Consider the following 18,572-nt stretch of genomic DNA (forward strand, 5'->3'; position numbering starts at 1 on the left):
TACTGTTCTTCATTACCATTTTGTCTATCAGGAGCTGGTCTTTTATGCCCCTACACTTCCTTCTGCAGCCTTTCTGTTGGTGGGGGATGGTGTTTGTCTCTATTATTATTATTATTATTATTATTATTATTATTATTATTATTATTATTATTATTATTATTATTATTATTATTATTATTATTATTATTATTATTATTATTATTATTATTATTATTATTATATTAGACCCACTGAATCCTAGGCTTATTTGTAGCCCATTATCCCAACTCCCTATTCCCAACTCCTTATTTAACATTCAACCGCTTGTTGTTATACACAGTGTTTCATTAAAGCTGCCACTTTCACCTCCACTACTAGAAAAGGCTGCTCCTCATTCTTTCTGTTCCGTTTTGCTGGTGAGCAGCGGTGATGTTCGTCAAAAGCATTGCGTGTACTTGTGTGCGTGGTTGTGGAAATATGACTGACTGTCTGTGTGAGTGTGTATGTGTGTGTGAATGTGTACTAAAAATGGCTGTCTAGCTGTATGTCTACAATATGAATATGTGTGTGTGTATATACTTTGTGTATATATATGTATATATGTGTGTGTGTATTTGTGTGTGTATATATATATATATATATATTATATATATATATATATTATATGTACACTTCACACACACATTATATATATATATATATATATATATATATATATATATATATATATATATATATATACACACACATATACATACTGTAGATACACAGCTGGACAGCCATTTTTAGTAAACATTCACACCCACACACTCACTTAGACAGTCGCCCATATATATATATATATATATATATATATATATATATATATATATATATATATATATATATCTAGATATATATATATATATATATATATATATATATATATATATATATATATATATATACTATATATATATATATTACACATTTACATATATTCATATGTGTATTATATATGATATATACGTTATATACATTTATATATATACATATATAAATATATATAATTATGGGCCTTTAGCAATCGAAAGCGATCTCATCCCAGGGGCATCCTCGCCTATGGAGTGTCATCGAATGGCGTTTTATTTTTGCCAGGGATGGACCCTTCCCCATTCTCAGCTCCAATAGCTAGCCAAGAGAGATGGAATCTTCCCTCCTGCCACACCAGGATCAAATATTTTGCAAATACTGTATGAGGCATTGAACTTATGGGTTTTTCCGCCACGCCAAAGGTTGCCACGAACTTACGGGTTTTTACGCCGTGCCAGAGGTTGCCACGGTAGTATATGCAAGTAATCAACCCATTATGCATTGCATAAGCCATACTTTGCATATATAAAAGGCATTGAACTTACGGGTTTTTACGCCGCGCCAGAGGTTGCCACAGTAGTATATGCAAGTATTCAACCCATTATGCATTGCATAAGCCATACTTTGCATATATAAAAGGCATTGAACTTACGGGTTTTTACACCGCGCCAGAGGTTGCCACAGTAGTATATGCAAGCATTCAACCCATTATGCATTGCATAAGCCATCTTTGCATATATAAAAGGCATTGAACTTACGGGTTTTTACGCCGTGCTAGAGGTTGCCACGGTAGTATATGCAAGTATTCAAGCCATTATGCATTGCATAAGCCATACTTTGCATATATAAAAGGCATTGAACTTACGGGTTTTTACCATGCCAGAGGTTGCCACGGTAGTATATGCAAGTATTCAACCCATTATGCATTGCATAAGCCATACTTTGCATATATAAAAGGCATTGAACTTACGGGTTTTTACCATGCCAGAGGTTTGCCACGGTAGTATATGCAAGTATTCAACCCATTATGCATGCATAAGCCATACTTTGCATATATAAAAGGCATTGAACTTACGGGTTTTTACGAGAGCCAGAGGTTGCCTCGGTAGTATAGCAAGTATTCAACCCATTGCATTGCATAAGCCATACTGCTATATAAAAGGCATTGAACTTACGGGTTTTTACGCCGCGCCAGAAGCTGCCACGGTAGTATATGCAAGTATTCAACCCATTATGCATTGCATAAGCCATACTTTGCATATATAAAAGGCATTGAACTTACGGGTTTTTACGCCGCGCCAGAGGTTGCCACGGTAGTATACGCAAGTTTTCAACCCGTTATGCATTACATAAGCCATACTTTGCATATATAAAAGGCATTGAACTTACGGGTTTTTACGCCGCGCCAGAGGTTGCCACGGTAGTATACGCAAGTATTCAACCCATTATGCATTGCATAAGCCATACTTTGCATATATAAAAGGCATTGAACTTACGGGTTTTTACACCGCGCCAGAGGTTGCCACGGTAGTATATGCAAGTATTCAACCCATTATGCATTGCATAAGCCATACTTTGTATATATAAAAGGCATTGAACTTACGGGTTTTTACGCCGCGCCAGAGGTTGCCAAGGTAGTATATGCAAGTATTCAAGCCATTATGCATTGCATAAGCCATACTTTGCATATATAAAAGGCATTGAACTTACGGGTTTTTACGCCGCACCAGAGGTTGCCACGGTAGTATATGCAAGTATTCAACCCATTATGCATTGTATAAGCCATACTTTGCATATATAAAAGGCATTGAACTTACAGGATTTTACGCCACGCCAGAGGTTGCCACAGTAGTATATACAAGTATTCAACCCATTATGCATTGTATAAGCCATACTTTGCTTATATAAAAGGCATTGAACTTACGGGTTTTTACGCCGCGCCAGAGGTTGCCACGGTAGTGTTGCCACGGTAGTATATGCAAGTATTCAACCCATTATGCATTGCATAAGCCATACTTTGCATATATAAAAGGCATTGAACTTACAGGTTTTTACGCCGCGCCAGAGGTTGCCACAGTATTATATGCAAGTATTTAACCCATTTTATGCCCATTGCATAAGCCTACTTTGATATAAAAGGCATTGAACTTACGGGTTTTTTACCGCCGCGCCAGAGGTGCCACGGTTTAGTATATGCAAGTTATCCACTGTTTAAAATTTGTATTGGAATTAAGGACATTACTTTGCAATATTAATAAAAGGCATTGGACTTAGGTTTTTACGCCGCGCCAGAGGGTTGCCACGTAGTATATGCAAGTATCAACCCATTTGCATGAATAAGCCATACTTTGCATATTCAGGTAAAAGGCATTGATTACGGGTTTTTACGCCGACGGCCAGAGGGTTGCCGCAGGTAGTATATGCAAGTATTCAACCCCATTTCTTTGAATATATAAAAGGCATTGAACTTACGGTTTTTAACGCCGCGCATAAGGGTTGCCGCAAGTTTAGTATATGCAAGTAAAATTCAACCCATTATGCATTGCATTAGCCAATACTTTGAATAATATAAAAAGGCATTGGGGAACTTAGGGGTTTTTACGCCGCACTAGAGGTTGCCACGTTAGTATATGCAAGTATTCAACCCATTATGCATTGCATAAGCCATACTTTGCATATATAAAAGGCATTGAACTTACGGGTTTTTACCATGCCAGAGGTTGCCATGGTTGTATATGCAAGTATTCACCCCATTATGCATTGCATAAGCCATACTTAGCATATATAAAAGGCATTGAACTTACGGGTTTTTACGCCGCGCCAGAGGTTGCCACAGTAGTATATGCAAGTATTCAACCCATTATGCATTGCATAAGCCATACTTTGCATATATAAAAGGCATTGAAACTTACGGGTTTTTACGCCGCGCCAGAGGTTGCCACGGTAGTATATGCAAGTATTCAACCCATTATGCATTGCATAAGCCATACTTTGCATATATAAAAGACATTGAACTTACGTGTTTTTACGCCACGCCAGAGGTTGCCACAGTAGATATGAAGAATTCAACGATATGCATTGCAAAGCCATATTTGCATATTATAAAAGGCATTGAACTTAGGGTTTTTACCCCCCCCCCCCCCCCTCTGCGCCAGAGGTTGCCGGTAGTATATGAAGGATTAACCCAATATTGCATGCATAAGCCATATTTGCATATATAAAAGGCATTGAACTTACGGGTTTTTTACGCCGCGCCAGAGGTTGCCACAAGATTATATGCAAGTATTTTTAAACCCCATTATGCATGCATTAAGCCATAACTTTGCAATATAAAAGGCATTGAACTTACGGGTTTTTTTACGCGCCAGAGGTTGCCCCAGGTAGTATTATGCAGTATTAACCCATTAGCATTGCAAAAGGCCGTACTTTGCATATATAAAAGGCATTGAACCTTAGGGTTTGAGGTTTGCCACGGTAGTAATACAAGTATTAACCCATTATGCATTGTATAAGCCATACTTTGCATATATAAAAGGCATTGAACTTACGGGTTTTTACGCCGCGCCAGAGGTTGCCACAGTAGTATATGCAAGTATTCAACCCATTATGCATTGCATAAACCATACTTTGCATATATAAAAGGCATTGAACTTACGGGTGTTTACGCCGCACCAGAGGTTGCCATAGTAGTATATGCAAGTATTCAACCCATTATGCATTGCATAAGCCATACTTTGCATATATAAAAGGCATTGAACTTACGGGTTTTTACGCCGCGCCAGAGGTTGCCACGGTAGTATATGCAAGTATTTAACCCATTATGCATTGCATAATACCCTAAGTTTGCATCTATAAAAGGCATTGAACCTTACGGGTTTTTACGCCCGCGCCAGAGGTTGCCAACTCGTAGTATATGCAAGTATTCAATCCAATTATGCAATTGCCATAAACCTATACTTTGCATATATAAAAGGCATTGAACTTGACGGTTTTTGTTTTTACCCGCGGCCAGAGGATGCCACAGTAGTATTATGCAAGTATTCCCCAAACCCATTTATGCATTGCATAAGCCATCTTTGCATTTTATATAAAAGGCAAATTGAACTTAAGGGTTTCTCTCAAACGGCCAACGCCATTGCCAGAGGTTGCCACGGTTAGTATATGCAAGGGTTTTTTCTTTCAACCAATTAGCATTGCCAATAAGCCATACTTTGAATATATAAAAAGGCATTGAACCTTACGGGTTTAACGGCCGCGCCAGAGGTTGCCACGGTTAGTGTATATGCCAAGTATTCAAAACCCATTATGCATTGCATAAGCCATTACTTTTGCCATATTAAATAAAAGGCATTGAACTTACGGGTTTTTAACACGCCGACGGATGGTTGCCCACTGTATTGGTTATATATGCCAAGTATTCAACCCCCATTATGGCATTGCATACAGCAATACTTTGATCTATAAAAGGCAATTGAACTTACGGGTTTTTACGCCGCGCAGAGGTTGCCCACGGTTAGTATAGCAAGTTATTCAACCCATTATGCATTGCAATAAGCCATTACTTTTGCATATATAAAAGGCATTGCAACTTACGGGTTTTTACGCACCGCGCCAGAGGTTGCCACTGTAGTATAATGGCAAGGTATTCAACCCATTATGCATTGCATAAGCCATACTTTTGCATATATAAAAGGCATTTGAACTTACGGGTTTTTACGCCGCGCCAGAGGTTGCCACGGTAGTATATGCAAGTATTCAACCCATTATGCATTGCATAAGCCATACTTTGGCATATATAAAAGGCATTGAAACTTACGGGTTTTTTACGCCGCGCCAGAGGTTGCCACAGTAGTATATGCAAGTATTCAACCCCCATACTTTGTATATATAAATGGCATTGAACTTACGGGTTATTACGCCGCGCCAGAGGTTGCCACAGTAGTATATGGAAGTATTCAACCCGTTATGCATTGCATAAGCCCATACTTGGCCCAATATATAAAAGGCATTTGAACTTGAGGGGTTTTTTACCGCCGCGTAGAGGTTGCCCAAAACGGTGTGTAGGCAAGTATTCAACCCATTGACATTGCATAAAGCAATACTTTTTGCAATATAAAAGCAATTGAAATTCGGGTTTTTTTACCAAGCCAGAGGTTGCACGGTAGTATATGCAAGTATTCAACCCATTATGCATTGCATAAGCCATAATTAGCATATATAAAAGGCATGAAACTTGAGGGTTTTTAACGCCGCTCCAGAGGTGCCACCGTAGTTATACAAAGTATTCAACCCATTTTATGCATTGCATAAAGGCCATACTTTGTATATTAAAAGCCATTGAAACTTACGGGTTTGGGCGCCGCGCCAGAAGGTTTCCCACTGAGTATATGCAAGTATTCAACCCAAAGGCTTATGAAAACTTTCGGTTTTTTTTTACGCCGCGCCAAAGGTTGCCACGGTAGTATATGTAAGTATTCACCCAAGTATGCATTGCATAAGCCATAGTTTGCATATATGAAAGGCATTGAACTTACGGGTTTTTACGCCGCGCCAGAGGTTGCCATGGTAGTATGTGCAAGTATTCAACCCATAATGCATTGCATAAGCCATACTTTGCATATATAAAAGGCATTGAACTTACGGGTTTTTAAACGCCGCGCCAGAGGGTTGCCACTGTAGTAATATGCAAGTATTCACCCAAGGCCCATTAATGTTTTTTATGCCATAAGTAATATGCCTACCCTTTGCATATATAAAAGCATTGAAATTGAACTTACGGGTTTTTACGGCCGCGCCAGAGGTTGCCACGGTAGGTATATGCAAGTATTCAAACCCATTATGCATTGCATAAGCCATACTTTGCAGGATATAAAGGGCATTGAACTTACGGGTGTTATTACGCGCGCCAGAGCCCAGAGGTTTGCCACGGTAGTATATGCAAACGTATTTCAAAACCCATAATGCATTGCATAAGCCATACTTTTGCATATATAAAAGGCATTGAACTTACGGGGATTTTTACGCCGCGACAGAGCCTTGCCACGGTAGTATATGCAAGTATTCAAACCCATTATGCATTGCATAAGCCAACTTTGCATACATAAAAGGCATTGAACTTACGGGTTTTTACGCCCGGCCGCCAGAGGTTGCCACGGTAGTATATTCAAGTATTCAACCCATTATGCATTGCATAGCCATACTTTTGCATATATAAAAGGCATTGTACTTAGGGCGGGTTTTTACGCCTCCATGGGGTTGCCACGGTAGTATATGCAAGTATTCAACCCATTATGCATTGCATAAGCCATACTTTGCATATATAAAAGGCATTGAACTTACGGGTTTTTACGCCGCGCCAGAGGTTGCCACAGTAGTATATGCAAGTATTCAAGCCATTATGCATTGCATAACCTATATTTTGCATATATAAAAGGCATTGAACTTACGGGTTTTTACGCCACGCCAGAGGTTGCCACTGCAGTATATGCAAAAAATGTGATTTAACATGCAGTGCATAATCCAATAGGTGAATTGGTATCGACACCCATTCCAGAGGTAATCATGTGGCAGGAGAGGGGGTGCCCTGTGACCCTCTGAAACAGCTGTTGGCTCTCATTGTGATAGCTTGTCTTCCAGCCTCCTAACAGCTGTTAGGTCTCATCCCGAGAGCTTTTCCTCCAGCCTCCGAACAGCTGTTGGCTCTCATCCTGAGAGCTTGTCTTCCAGCCTCCAAATAGCTGTTGGCTCTCATCCTGAGAGCTTGTCCTCCAGCCTCCGAACAGCTGTTAGCTCTTATCTTGAGAGCTGGTCCTCCTTCCTCTGAATAACTGTTGGCTCTCATCCTGACAGTTGGGCCTCCTGCCTCCATCAGGGAGATGAGAGAATCGTCAAGGATGCCTGATGAAAAGCCTGTTCACAAGACTTGTCTTTACCGCTACAAAGAAAAAACAATGTGAAGAATTTGACTGGTCATCAGTTGATAATGTTGCGTCGTGTTCCAGAGGCATTGCGATTTTCTTGGCCCATCGATGGTTTTGATTGCAGGATTGGTGTGTAGGAGGTGGGGGGACCTCCCATTGTTGTTTGCTGCCGGGGGGAGCAGCAGAGCACCCATCTTGCAGTCAAGCTCATCGATTGGACCAAGAAGATCGCAGGGCCTCTAGAACACGACGCAGCAGCATCACCTGGTGACAAGACAAAATCATTCACAATTTTGGTTAATCACAGGCTGTTTCTTCTGTTCGTTTCTTTCTAGTTTCCTTTAGTTTTCTTCCTCTTCGTTGTCCTTCCAGGTTTCTTCTTCTTTCTTTGCTTTCATTGTCTCTTTGAGGATCTTAAACACACTATCTGCCAGGTCCTTGATGAATTCCTGACTGCGTTGTATTTTCTTCTTTCATCAGTATCACATAGGAGATCATTAGCATAGTTGACCATGTGCATGATATCCATTCTGCGTTGTCGCTCGTCTTTAGACCCTTGGCAGTTATCAGGGTTAAACTTGAGTGTCCGCTTCCTGTAGGCCCACTTTATTTCCTTCAAATTAGCATCCTCTGCAATACCTAGGATGTAGTATGGGCAGCCATGACGTTGCATTCTTTGCAAGGTTCTGGCAGCTGCAACCAAATCTTCTTGATCATCTAATTTCTCAAGCTGCGTCATAGCTTGGCTGTGTCTGCCAAGCAACAAGAGACATAATCCCAGTCTTCGCCTGCAGTCCACTTGATCGTCGTCCATATCCAAGACTCTGAGGAAACATTCACTTGCTTCTTCCAGTCGTCCTAGCTTATAGAACATTTTTCCCTTGACCTTGTTTTCTTCAATCAGAGCATCATTCTTATTCTTTTGATTTGCCATAGAATTGTATACCACGGTAACTGGTGGTTCTCGTTCCTCTAATTCCTCATTAATTTTTTCATTCTCCTGTGGATGCGACTGAACTGTGGTTTCCTGGATATGTACTTTCTTCTGATCGCCTAGATCCTTTCGTGCGAGAACAGATGATACTTCTCTCTGTGAGGCTTGCAATCTCTCCTCGAGTTGTGCCGTCGCCTGGAACAGCCTCTTTCTTTCAGCCTCATGAGCCTTGACCTTCTCTTCAAGGTACCCACAGTAGAAGTCATTGTCCACAGCTTGCTTCTGGAGTTCTTCCAGTTTTTCTCGATGGTTCTCACATTCTTTTTCCTTCCGTGCTAGTTGTTCGTTTATATGTTCAACATCCTTGGCCTTCTGGAAAAATGCGTCTTCCAACTCTTCTATTTTCTTCTTTAGGAGTTTATTTTCCTCTTCAGCGTTATGCTTTTATCCATGACTCGTCAAGTAAATCTTGATTCGTTCTCATCAGAGCAGCCTCGTTGAAATTCATATCTTCGAGTTCATCTAGGAGGAAAAAGTTCTCGGCGAACGTTGCATCCTTCCATCTTCTTTCAAAAGCGAGATCATTTCCGTTGCGTATAAAGGTCGTCGTCGTTTTTCTGCGCAGTAGCATCTTGACCAATCTGGAGAGCCTTCTGGTCTTCAATGCACTGATGTGCTCGGCCAAAAGTGCTCCCAGAACAAGAGCTACTGGCTTGGTTTACTAATAATAATCCGAGGATTCGGATCCAATTTCCATTTATGAAAGGTTACCACTGATCCGGTTGGGATCAGAGCCAATAGGTTTTTCACAACAAAGTTAAATTTACCAAGGGCAAACATGGTTACCTTTCTTTTCAGCTGATCAAATATTTCGAATTGGAAAATGCCACTAGAGCTCCAGGAATTCCAGATCTTCATTTTGGCTCCGAGGCCAATTTTCTTGCTTCGGGAGATTCCACACGGAGCCTTCGGAAAGGCTTGGAGTAACTGAAGGCTCATGAAGACTGCGACGGCTTCAGAAACCATGCAAATGGAGACGACTTTAAAAATGAACCAGTAAATAATGTCTTCTCGAGAAAGTAACTAAAAAAGAGAGCTGGAAATTTTAACATTTTAGTCACAGATGATTATGAAACAAAATAAATTATCAAAATTGAGAATTGAAAAAAATTTTGTTGTTAAGGTTTTTTTTAATGAGAGAAGCGTAAAATTCTTTGGCCTTCCGCTCTCTCTCTCTCTCTCTCTCTCTCTCTCTCTCTCTCTCTCTCTCTCTCTCACACACACACACACATACACACACACACACACACAAATATATGTATACATGTATGGAAATATACATATACGCACAGATATAAAAGCTTTTATATCTATGCATATACGTATATATATATATATAAATACACACAAAGTATATATATATTATATATATATATTATATAATATATATATATATATATATAATATGATAAAAGCCCATAAAGCACCATTTCACGTTCCGACAATAGATTTCAGACGCTTTCGTCTGTGCCTCTTTCACTTGTAAAATATTTTACGCCTGAATTGCATTGTTGCAACGTATAAATAGTGTTTATGGGCCTTCTATCTTCATATATATATATATATATATATATATATATATTATATATATATTTATATATATATATATTATATATATAGTTTATATATTTAGTTGTTCTTACATAATAATGAGGCTATGCTGAACATCATGCTTCTGTATTTGGCATATACTGGCTGCCGATGAGTGCAATTCTATCTTCATTGTATATCATTCCTTATACTCTTTTTCTCATGCCAGAGGTTGTAGTTTTCTGTAAAAGAATACTATTGAGATGGGTAATTGTCTGTCCATCCCCGCATTTTTTTGTCTCCGCCCTCAGATCTTAGAAACTATTGAGGCTAGAGGGCTGCAAATTTTGCATGTTGATCATCCACCCTCCAGTCATCAAACGTACCAAATTGCAGCCCTTTGTCCTCAGTAGTTTTTTATTTTATTCAAGTGTTATGAGTAATGTATAGAGTTTTTTTTTCCATATTATTATTATTAGTTATTATTATTATATTATTATTATTATTATTTTATTATTATTATTATTATTATTATATTATTATTATTAGATTTATGAAAAAGTCGGTTTTGATATTTCAATTTAATAAATTCATGTTTAATACTTTACTGTATGGAATTGAAGTGTTGAGCTTATATTTTTTTTCTTTTTATTTTTGAAATATCGTAGGTACCAAATGCATTTAACTTTGTGGAATTCACGTTTGTTATTTAGCTTTTGTTTATTTATAAACTAAGGTTTTCTAGTTGGGTAGGGTCAAATTTAAAACAGCCTAATGCGTAAATTCATTGAACTAAAGCTTGAAGTTTACTTTTTAAAACCAAGGCAATGCTAAGAGAGAGAGAGAGAGAGAGAGAGAGAGAGAGAGAGAGAGAGAGAGATGAGACGAGAGAGAGAGAGAGAGAGAGAGATGGCCTGTGTAGCATTAAAACATAAATTTTGGCGGTTGGTTGCAATAAAACCATGCTTGATTTTCTCTTGAAGAAATTCATGGTTTGTATTTTGATGAAACCAGTCTTTTTAATTATTATTTTGGTTACGTTGAGTCCACAGTTGGCAATCCGGTTTAATAAAACTCAGCTCATGATTTAGATTTAATTGACCTTCTATCGTTGTTTCCCTTTGAAAAATGCAAACTTTATTTTTTTATGTTCCAAACTTAAAAGCTTGACTTACTGAGCTGAGTTTCTAAACCTCATCGCAATAGTTTGATTTTATAAACCCAATCGTTCATCCCAGTCATGATATTTGTTTGCAGAACAAAGTTCGACATTTCGGTTTATTAACTTTTAAGTGAAATGTAGATAGAAGTTTACTGACACAGGCTTGTAATTTTCAGTTTACTGAGCCTCAGCATGTTTCGCTTTAACTAAATCCCAAGCTTAATTCGGTTGACTGAATCTTAGCTTGAGTTGACTGAACCCTAGGTTGATATCTCTACTTAAACCTCCGGTTTCAGTTTGGTATTTCGTTTTACTAAACCCGGACAGGATATATTGGTACACATTAAACCCTCCAAGCTGAAAATATACACTTCTTACAGAACTTCAGCTTGATAACTTCTGCTAATTAAAACCGGTCTTGATAGTTGTTTACTGAACCAAGCTTATATTTCGGTTTAATATGTCAGGTAATTAAACCCAAGCTTGAAATTATGATTTATTTATTTATTAAATAAAAGCTTAGTATGTCGCTGTACCTTCAAACCAAATCTTGACATTTCAATTCGCTGTGCCAAGACTTCTTTTTAATATATATATATTTTTTTATCAGCTTCTGGTTGGTTTTTCACCTGTGGGGCCAAGGGTAACATTACTTTAGGAAATGGCAGGAATAAGAGACTGGGAATTGGGGTTGGATCGGACGAACACACGCGTTCAGGGGGAATTGACGAACATTGCAGCGCGAGAGAGAAAGCTCCCAAATTGGGCATGAGCACCAAAAAAAAAAAAAAAAAAAAAAAAAAAAAAACAAAAAAAAAAAAAAAAAATCGCGTGGGCGGGGGTTGGGGTGGGATGGCGGTGGGCATTGAGCAAAAACAGACGTGAGACAGGATGCAACTACGTATGATCTGAGAGCGAGGGCATGGGCATATGGATCAAAATGAAAGCAGATGTTCGAAGAATTCTTAAAGGAAAAACAGACTTCCAAAATTACCGAGAAAGGCAAAATCGAAAGAGGATGAGGCTTTTGTGGAAATAGGAAGAGGTGGAGGAGAAATAGGAGGAGGAGGAGGAGGAGGAGAAGGAAGAGGTGGAGGAGGAGTAGGAGTCAGGAGAAGAAAGGGTGGCTGGGTGGAAGCTGATTGAAGTTAAAAAAGTTCAGTATATTTTAGTTTAACCAGATCACTGAGCTGATTAACTTCTCTCCAGGGCTGGCCCGAAGGATTAAATATTTTTACGTGGCTAGGAACCAATTGGTTACCTAGCAACGGGAACCACAATTTAGTGTGGGATCCGAGAAGTGAATTTTTATCACCAGAAATAAATTCCTCTGATTCCGTGTTGGCAGAGCTGGGAAGCGAACTTCGGACCACCGAATTGGCAGCCGAGCTCGAAAACCACCCATCCAGTGTGGAACTATATGTTGATTGGTAACGTGATTACTATATATACCACTGTTCGTTCGAATAGTAAAATTCAGCAACATCAGGTCTGGATAGTACTTGGACTGGTGACCACAAGGAAAGCCAGACGCCGTTGGACGATTCATTATTCGTCATCCTTGAGTTTCAACCAACTTCCTTGTGGGTTTTCATTTATTTATTCCTTTTTGTACTTTTTTTTTTATATAGTTTTACTCCCGTTTACGTATTCTCTGACTCATAATTACATTTAATCTTTTGAGAGGTAGGTTTTTATCAAGCTTTTGGTATTTTAATCCACACTCCTCCTCCTCCTCCTCCTCCTCCTCCTCCTCCTCCTCCTCCTCCTCCTCCTCCTCCTATTTGTGTGTGTGGTGGGTGATGGGACAGGGATAGGTAAGGGCCTCCTTGGGTTGACCATCCCATTGGCTATTGCACGTTGACAGTTTTTTTTCTTTTGATACAGGTGTTTGTTATAATCATATACCTTGAGAAAACTATCCCGCTGTTACACGCTATATTACTACAAACCCGCGTTGATTGCATTGTTTGTCATGAAAATCATTGGAATTTAACGTTCTAAATTTGACTGCAGTGTTAAATTACTAAAGACTCGGATTTTTTCTACATTATATGTAATTTGGTTTTGCTATTTGTTTACTATTTACTGCTCTTTACTGTGCTTTTTTTTTCATAGTATTCACGACTGAGCGGAAAATAATTCCAAGTGGTGTATAAAAAAAGACAACCAAAGTAAATGGGAAATAGCCAATAAATATACCGATAGATATATGGATGGATAACTGAAAAAAAAAGTTAAGGCGATGGGGCGTTGCTTTGAAGTATTCCTGCAGTCTTTGTAAAGTAGCATTACAAATCTTTTTAAAATATTATTGAAGCCTTATGAAAACTTGAGATCATCAACATTCAAAACACTGCCGGGAGGATGTTTCCATATTTTATTGTAAAGGGGAAGGTAAAAAAAAAAAAAAAAAAAAAAAAAAAAAAAATCTGAGACTACTTGTGACACCCTGGCGTCTCAACAGAATGTTGATGATGGACAAAACGAGTTACACCCCCGTAGCGGAGTATAACTCGTAAGGCTCTTTGCAACCTCCTTTTGTCCCGTAGCTGCATCCCCTTTCATTTTTTTTTACTGTACTTTCGTTCATATTATCTTTCTTCCATCTCACTTTCTACCCTCTGCTAACAATTGTTTCATAATGCAACAACGAAGTTTTCCTCATACTCTGAACTCCCTTTCCATCGCTGAATGACCTCATAGGTCCCAGTGTTTGGTCTTTGGCCTAAACGTCATATGCCATTCCTATTGACCACCATTGTTTGGAAGAAGGAAACCACCACTTCCAATAGTTTTATGGAGACAATAAGGACCCTTGGAGGATTTTAGCTTCCGCACAAAAGGTACCAGAATGAGAGGCTTCATGGATGATAAAATTAGATTTCGTCAGATGAATCGAGTATTAGAATAAGCTGACTAATGCTAGGCACTTTTTCCCTAGCCATCAGTAGAGTATGAACGTTGGTGTAACCTAGCAACCTCATCTTATAAAATCAAGTTTTTTCCTTTTATATAAGTTACAGAACTTATGATGACCCCAAAACTAACCAAAAGGAGCAAAAATTAGGAATGGAAAGTTGCATCAGACCTTTAGAGTCTGATATTAGCTGCATTTGGTTACGTTGTGCTTCAGAAACTAACAAAAGTGCTTGTCAGAAAGTCCGATACTGTAGAATTCATCATTCCTCTGTTTTGTGTCAAGATTTTCTCGAACTTCAATCCGATTTTCGATCATACAGACTAACATATCCAGGGATTTCAGTAATCGTATTTTGATAATTCTTCCTCTTAAATTATTACATTCATCATTTACATTCCCCTTGTGGGGGGGGGGGGGATGAGGGGCGGAGGGAGTGGTAGTGCACCTCAGGGTGTACGCTGTAGGCACTACTTAAGGTTCTTTGTAGCGTCCATTCGGTCCCCAGCTTCAACCCCTTTAATTCCTTTTACTGTAGCTCCATTCATATTCTCTTTCTTCTGTCTTGCTATCCACCTCCTAACAATTATTTCGTCGTGCGACTGCGAGGCTTTCCTCCTGTTGCATTTTTCAAACCTTTCCATTTTCAATTTCCCTGTCAGCACTGAATGACTTCATAAGTCCCAGCGCTTGGCCTTCCTTACCATTATTTATATCCTACAAAATTTATATATATATATTTCTTGTTTTTTCCTTCACGACTCTTCACTTGCAGTGTTTCAATGCGCAAGTTAAGAGACAGTGGCCATCATCAGTGCTAATTTGAAAAAGAAATGTTTAACATTTTCATTCTTCCTTTTGTAAATAATTGTTCTGGTTTAATATCACCCGGCAGTGTCCGACACAAATTCGTGGTCTTTTGTCTCTTTATGAAAGCATTCATCATCTCTCAGAGTTCTCGGTATTTACGCACATTTATTCCCTCAACGTCCAGGTTATATAGATGTACGTACAGTAAGTTCCAGAAGTGAAGCGACAAATCTCAGAATTGATCGTACTTCTATAGAAACTCATGGGGTTGCCAGTTAGTATATTTTATTCCAATTATTGTCATCCTATTTAAGTATTTCCCCAGTGAATGATCAATGTTAGTTCAGTAATTGTTTATTAATAGAAAAAAAAAAAGAATTTCCCCAAAGAAACATCTGCGGCTTCCAAAGTGTGATATGAAGTGTTCACCATAGAGTGGCAGCAGGAACCGTGTGCATAAGCATTGGCCTAATATTTGTAAATTAACTTTCTACTTTTATAGCGTTATATCGAAAGTTATTATGATTTCTTTTGATAAAGCACAGAGAAGTTTAGCATCTGATTAAATGAAATATAAATAAGACAAGTTGGTGTAAAAAAAGAAAAAAAAAAAAAAAAGCGAAATCCAAGTTATGTGCGCGTTTAGCGTTGGTTACATGGTTAGGCCTATTTCAAGAATCAAGGAAATATATTTTCCAGCTTGTTAGTTTATAATTTCATGGAATTTCTCGATTGTGCAAATTTTTGCATGCGGAATTGCGTTCAGGGTCGCACCAAACAAGTATTTTCGTAGGTTTCCACTTTTTTTTTTTTTTTTTTTTTGCCAGTGAATAAGTGAGACTATTCTTGTCCATACGATCCGGAGTGTGAATATATTTTAATTCGAGTATCCCCTGTTATGCTCTCTCTCTCTCTCTCTCTCTCTCTCTCTCTCTCTCTCTCTCTCTCTCTCTCTCTCTCTCTCTCAGGACGTTTTTATCTATCAGGAATAACCAGAGGCCTGTTTTAAGAATCGAGCACTAGGCCTATTGGTCATGCTCGGGTGCTTCTTTATATATATATATATATATATATATATATATATATATATATATATATATATTATATATATATATATTTCTGTTATGCAATAATACTTGACTGGATCGAACTGATTACTGGTTGTCAGTGGAAATATGAATTTGGGTGATATCACTCCCTTATGATACGCCCACTTACGCAAATTCAGTCTTTAAATTTCTCGGTTGGGATATGATTCGAAGATTTGAGGTAATAGGTTGAAGTGAAAAAGGTGGAGTTAGTATTGAGGGTAGAGGTAGAGGTAGAGGTAGAGGGGGGGAGGGATTGTTGGGGTCTGTCGTCTCCTTACTTAACCAGATGGTGATTTTACGGGTGTTCTGGTTCCTTGCGACCGACTTTCTTATTTTTTTTTATATAGCGAGTCTGTTTCCCAGGTGCAAGGACAGGTCCTGGTGTCGGTCCTGAAGGTTCTATCTTTGCCTAAATAACAGACAGAGGCCCTGCATTGTAAGCCTTGCAATGCCCAGAACTAGGCCTAGTCACCTGAAGGTAGCAGCAGAGGTTAGAGCCTTTCTCGAAGATGGTGTTTTATGCTCGGTCCTAGAAGCAAGAATCAGAACTACCAACCACCCCTAACTTCTAATTGAATCTAGGTGGATTCTGGTTGATTATGTTTAATGTCGCAGAGATTTTCCCTTCACATTCTATTGATACTTGCATGGTTTTATGCATCTTCGCTAAAATAATTGATAATACACTATAATATTAAATATTTGTTTCCACATTGCTCGAAATGAACGAGAATTTCAAATTGTTTCGTTTCTATAGTTTGAAGTAATTGCTATACTTTAAAATAATTACTATTACCGTAATTTTTTCTCATGATTGCTATAAATATCATAGATTTGATATTTGTGCATCATATGTTAGCTTTATTTTGCTTGATAGAGCTTTCCCTGTAGAAAAAAAAAAAAAAAATATTTTTATTTTTTCAGCTACGAGTTGTAGTTGCCAGTTAGTGAATTTCGAACGAAATTCTCTGAAATTTGTCGCTTCAGTTTTGGAACTTACTGTACATGGAGTTGGTCAGTCAAGTTGAATTCAGACGGCCTACCTAGTTCGAGGTTAACCTTCCACATATTCCCATCTTTTTACCTGCTTATATGTCTTCGCTAGTCAAATTCGATCACGGCAAGGAATAGCACCCACGTAATATATATTTCAGTGTACTTTAAATGGCATGTAGACATACTCGAGCCAACATCGGTGAATGGGCAAGTGGTTCATCTAATTAAGTCCATTTGCAATTCTGTTCTATAACAAACTATATTCAGCAGGTGACATTTTCCTGCCCAAAAGTCATGCACTCGATAAATAATATTTGTAGTCTTGGATATAATATGATAATAATGATAATGATCTATGGTTGTAGGGAGTAAGTGCAGTCACTCCAGCTTCCCTTTTTATCTATCTCTGTTCAGCCTATAATTATTGTTCATAGTTACTTCATCTCCTCCTTCCTGTCCTGATGCATTTTGGGTTAAATTTCATTACCCCCCCCTCCTTTCTTTCCCCCCCCCCCTCTTCTCTCTCTCTCTCTCTCTCTCTCTCTCTCTCTCTCTCTCTCTCTCTCTCTCTCTCTCTCTCTCTCTGTACACGCGATTACCTATGTCTCTTAGAAACAATAATGCTCTTCTGTGATGAATCCCTAGATCAAAAACTCGTGGTTTGGTAAATAATGAATCAATTATTGTTTGTGTGATTCCTCAAATGCCCTTTAAGCTGTACACAAGGCATGATTCATTTTCAAGATAGTTGTGTGAATTATGAGTTTTTGAAATATGTTTCACCTCTCGTCTCGCGTTCAACTTGAATAGTATGTATAATGGAAGCAGACAGGACTAGGCCTAAGTATGATTTGTTCCGCATGCACTTTCAGATCAAACATATTTAGTTATAGTAAGGCACTTCAGATGTGGTACTTTACTTTGATATCATGATATATTCCACTTTGGGTAATTCTCATATATAGGCCTAGGTATGTTTTGAAACCTACTGGTATCCAATTACGACGAAATACATCCAGGGGTGAGGTTCAAAATATGGTAGGTGACAGAGTAAATATGGTAAGATTATTCTGAAATAAATATAAATCCATAAGTATTATAGAAATATAGGTGTAGGGTTATTTTGAAATCATTATAATTGCCTGATTATTATAGAAGAAATGTAGGTCTAGGGATACGTACGGCATGGCGTCGTGCTCCTAATGAAAAGGATTGGATATAAACTTCGATAGTTGACCACCAATGCATTCCAGGGTGATCGGTTATAAAGTCACATAAAAAAAGAAAGAAAAAAAGTCACAATTTTGGCAAGGAAAAA

The 18,572-nt window shown here is 38.3% G+C and overlaps 2 protein-coding genes across 2 annotated transcripts in view; one reads left to right on the forward strand and one right to left on the reverse strand.

Moving 5' to 3' along the window:
* Positions 1-18,572, forward strand: part of LOC135198144 (uncharacterized) — a 285,187-nt gene that overhangs the window by 8,492 nt on the left and 258,123 nt on the right. The window lies entirely within an intron of this gene.
* The window catches only part of LOC135208292 (dnaJ homolog subfamily C member 3-like), a 33,737-nt gene continuing 23,310 nt past the window's right edge, over positions 8,146-18,572 (reverse strand). Inside the window, exon 3 of the mRNA XM_064240398.1 lies at positions 8,146-9,057. Within this exon, the coding sequence (XP_064096468.1) occupies positions 8,146-9,057 (912 nt within the window). The remainder of the gene's footprint in view (positions 9,058-18,572) is intronic.

Source organism: Macrobrachium nipponense, chromosome 11 (assembly GCF_015104395.2).
Source record: "Macrobrachium nipponense isolate FS-2020 chromosome 11, ASM1510439v2, whole genome shotgun sequence".
Taxonomy (NCBI): domain Eukaryota; kingdom Metazoa; phylum Arthropoda; class Malacostraca; order Decapoda; family Palaemonidae; genus Macrobrachium; species Macrobrachium nipponense.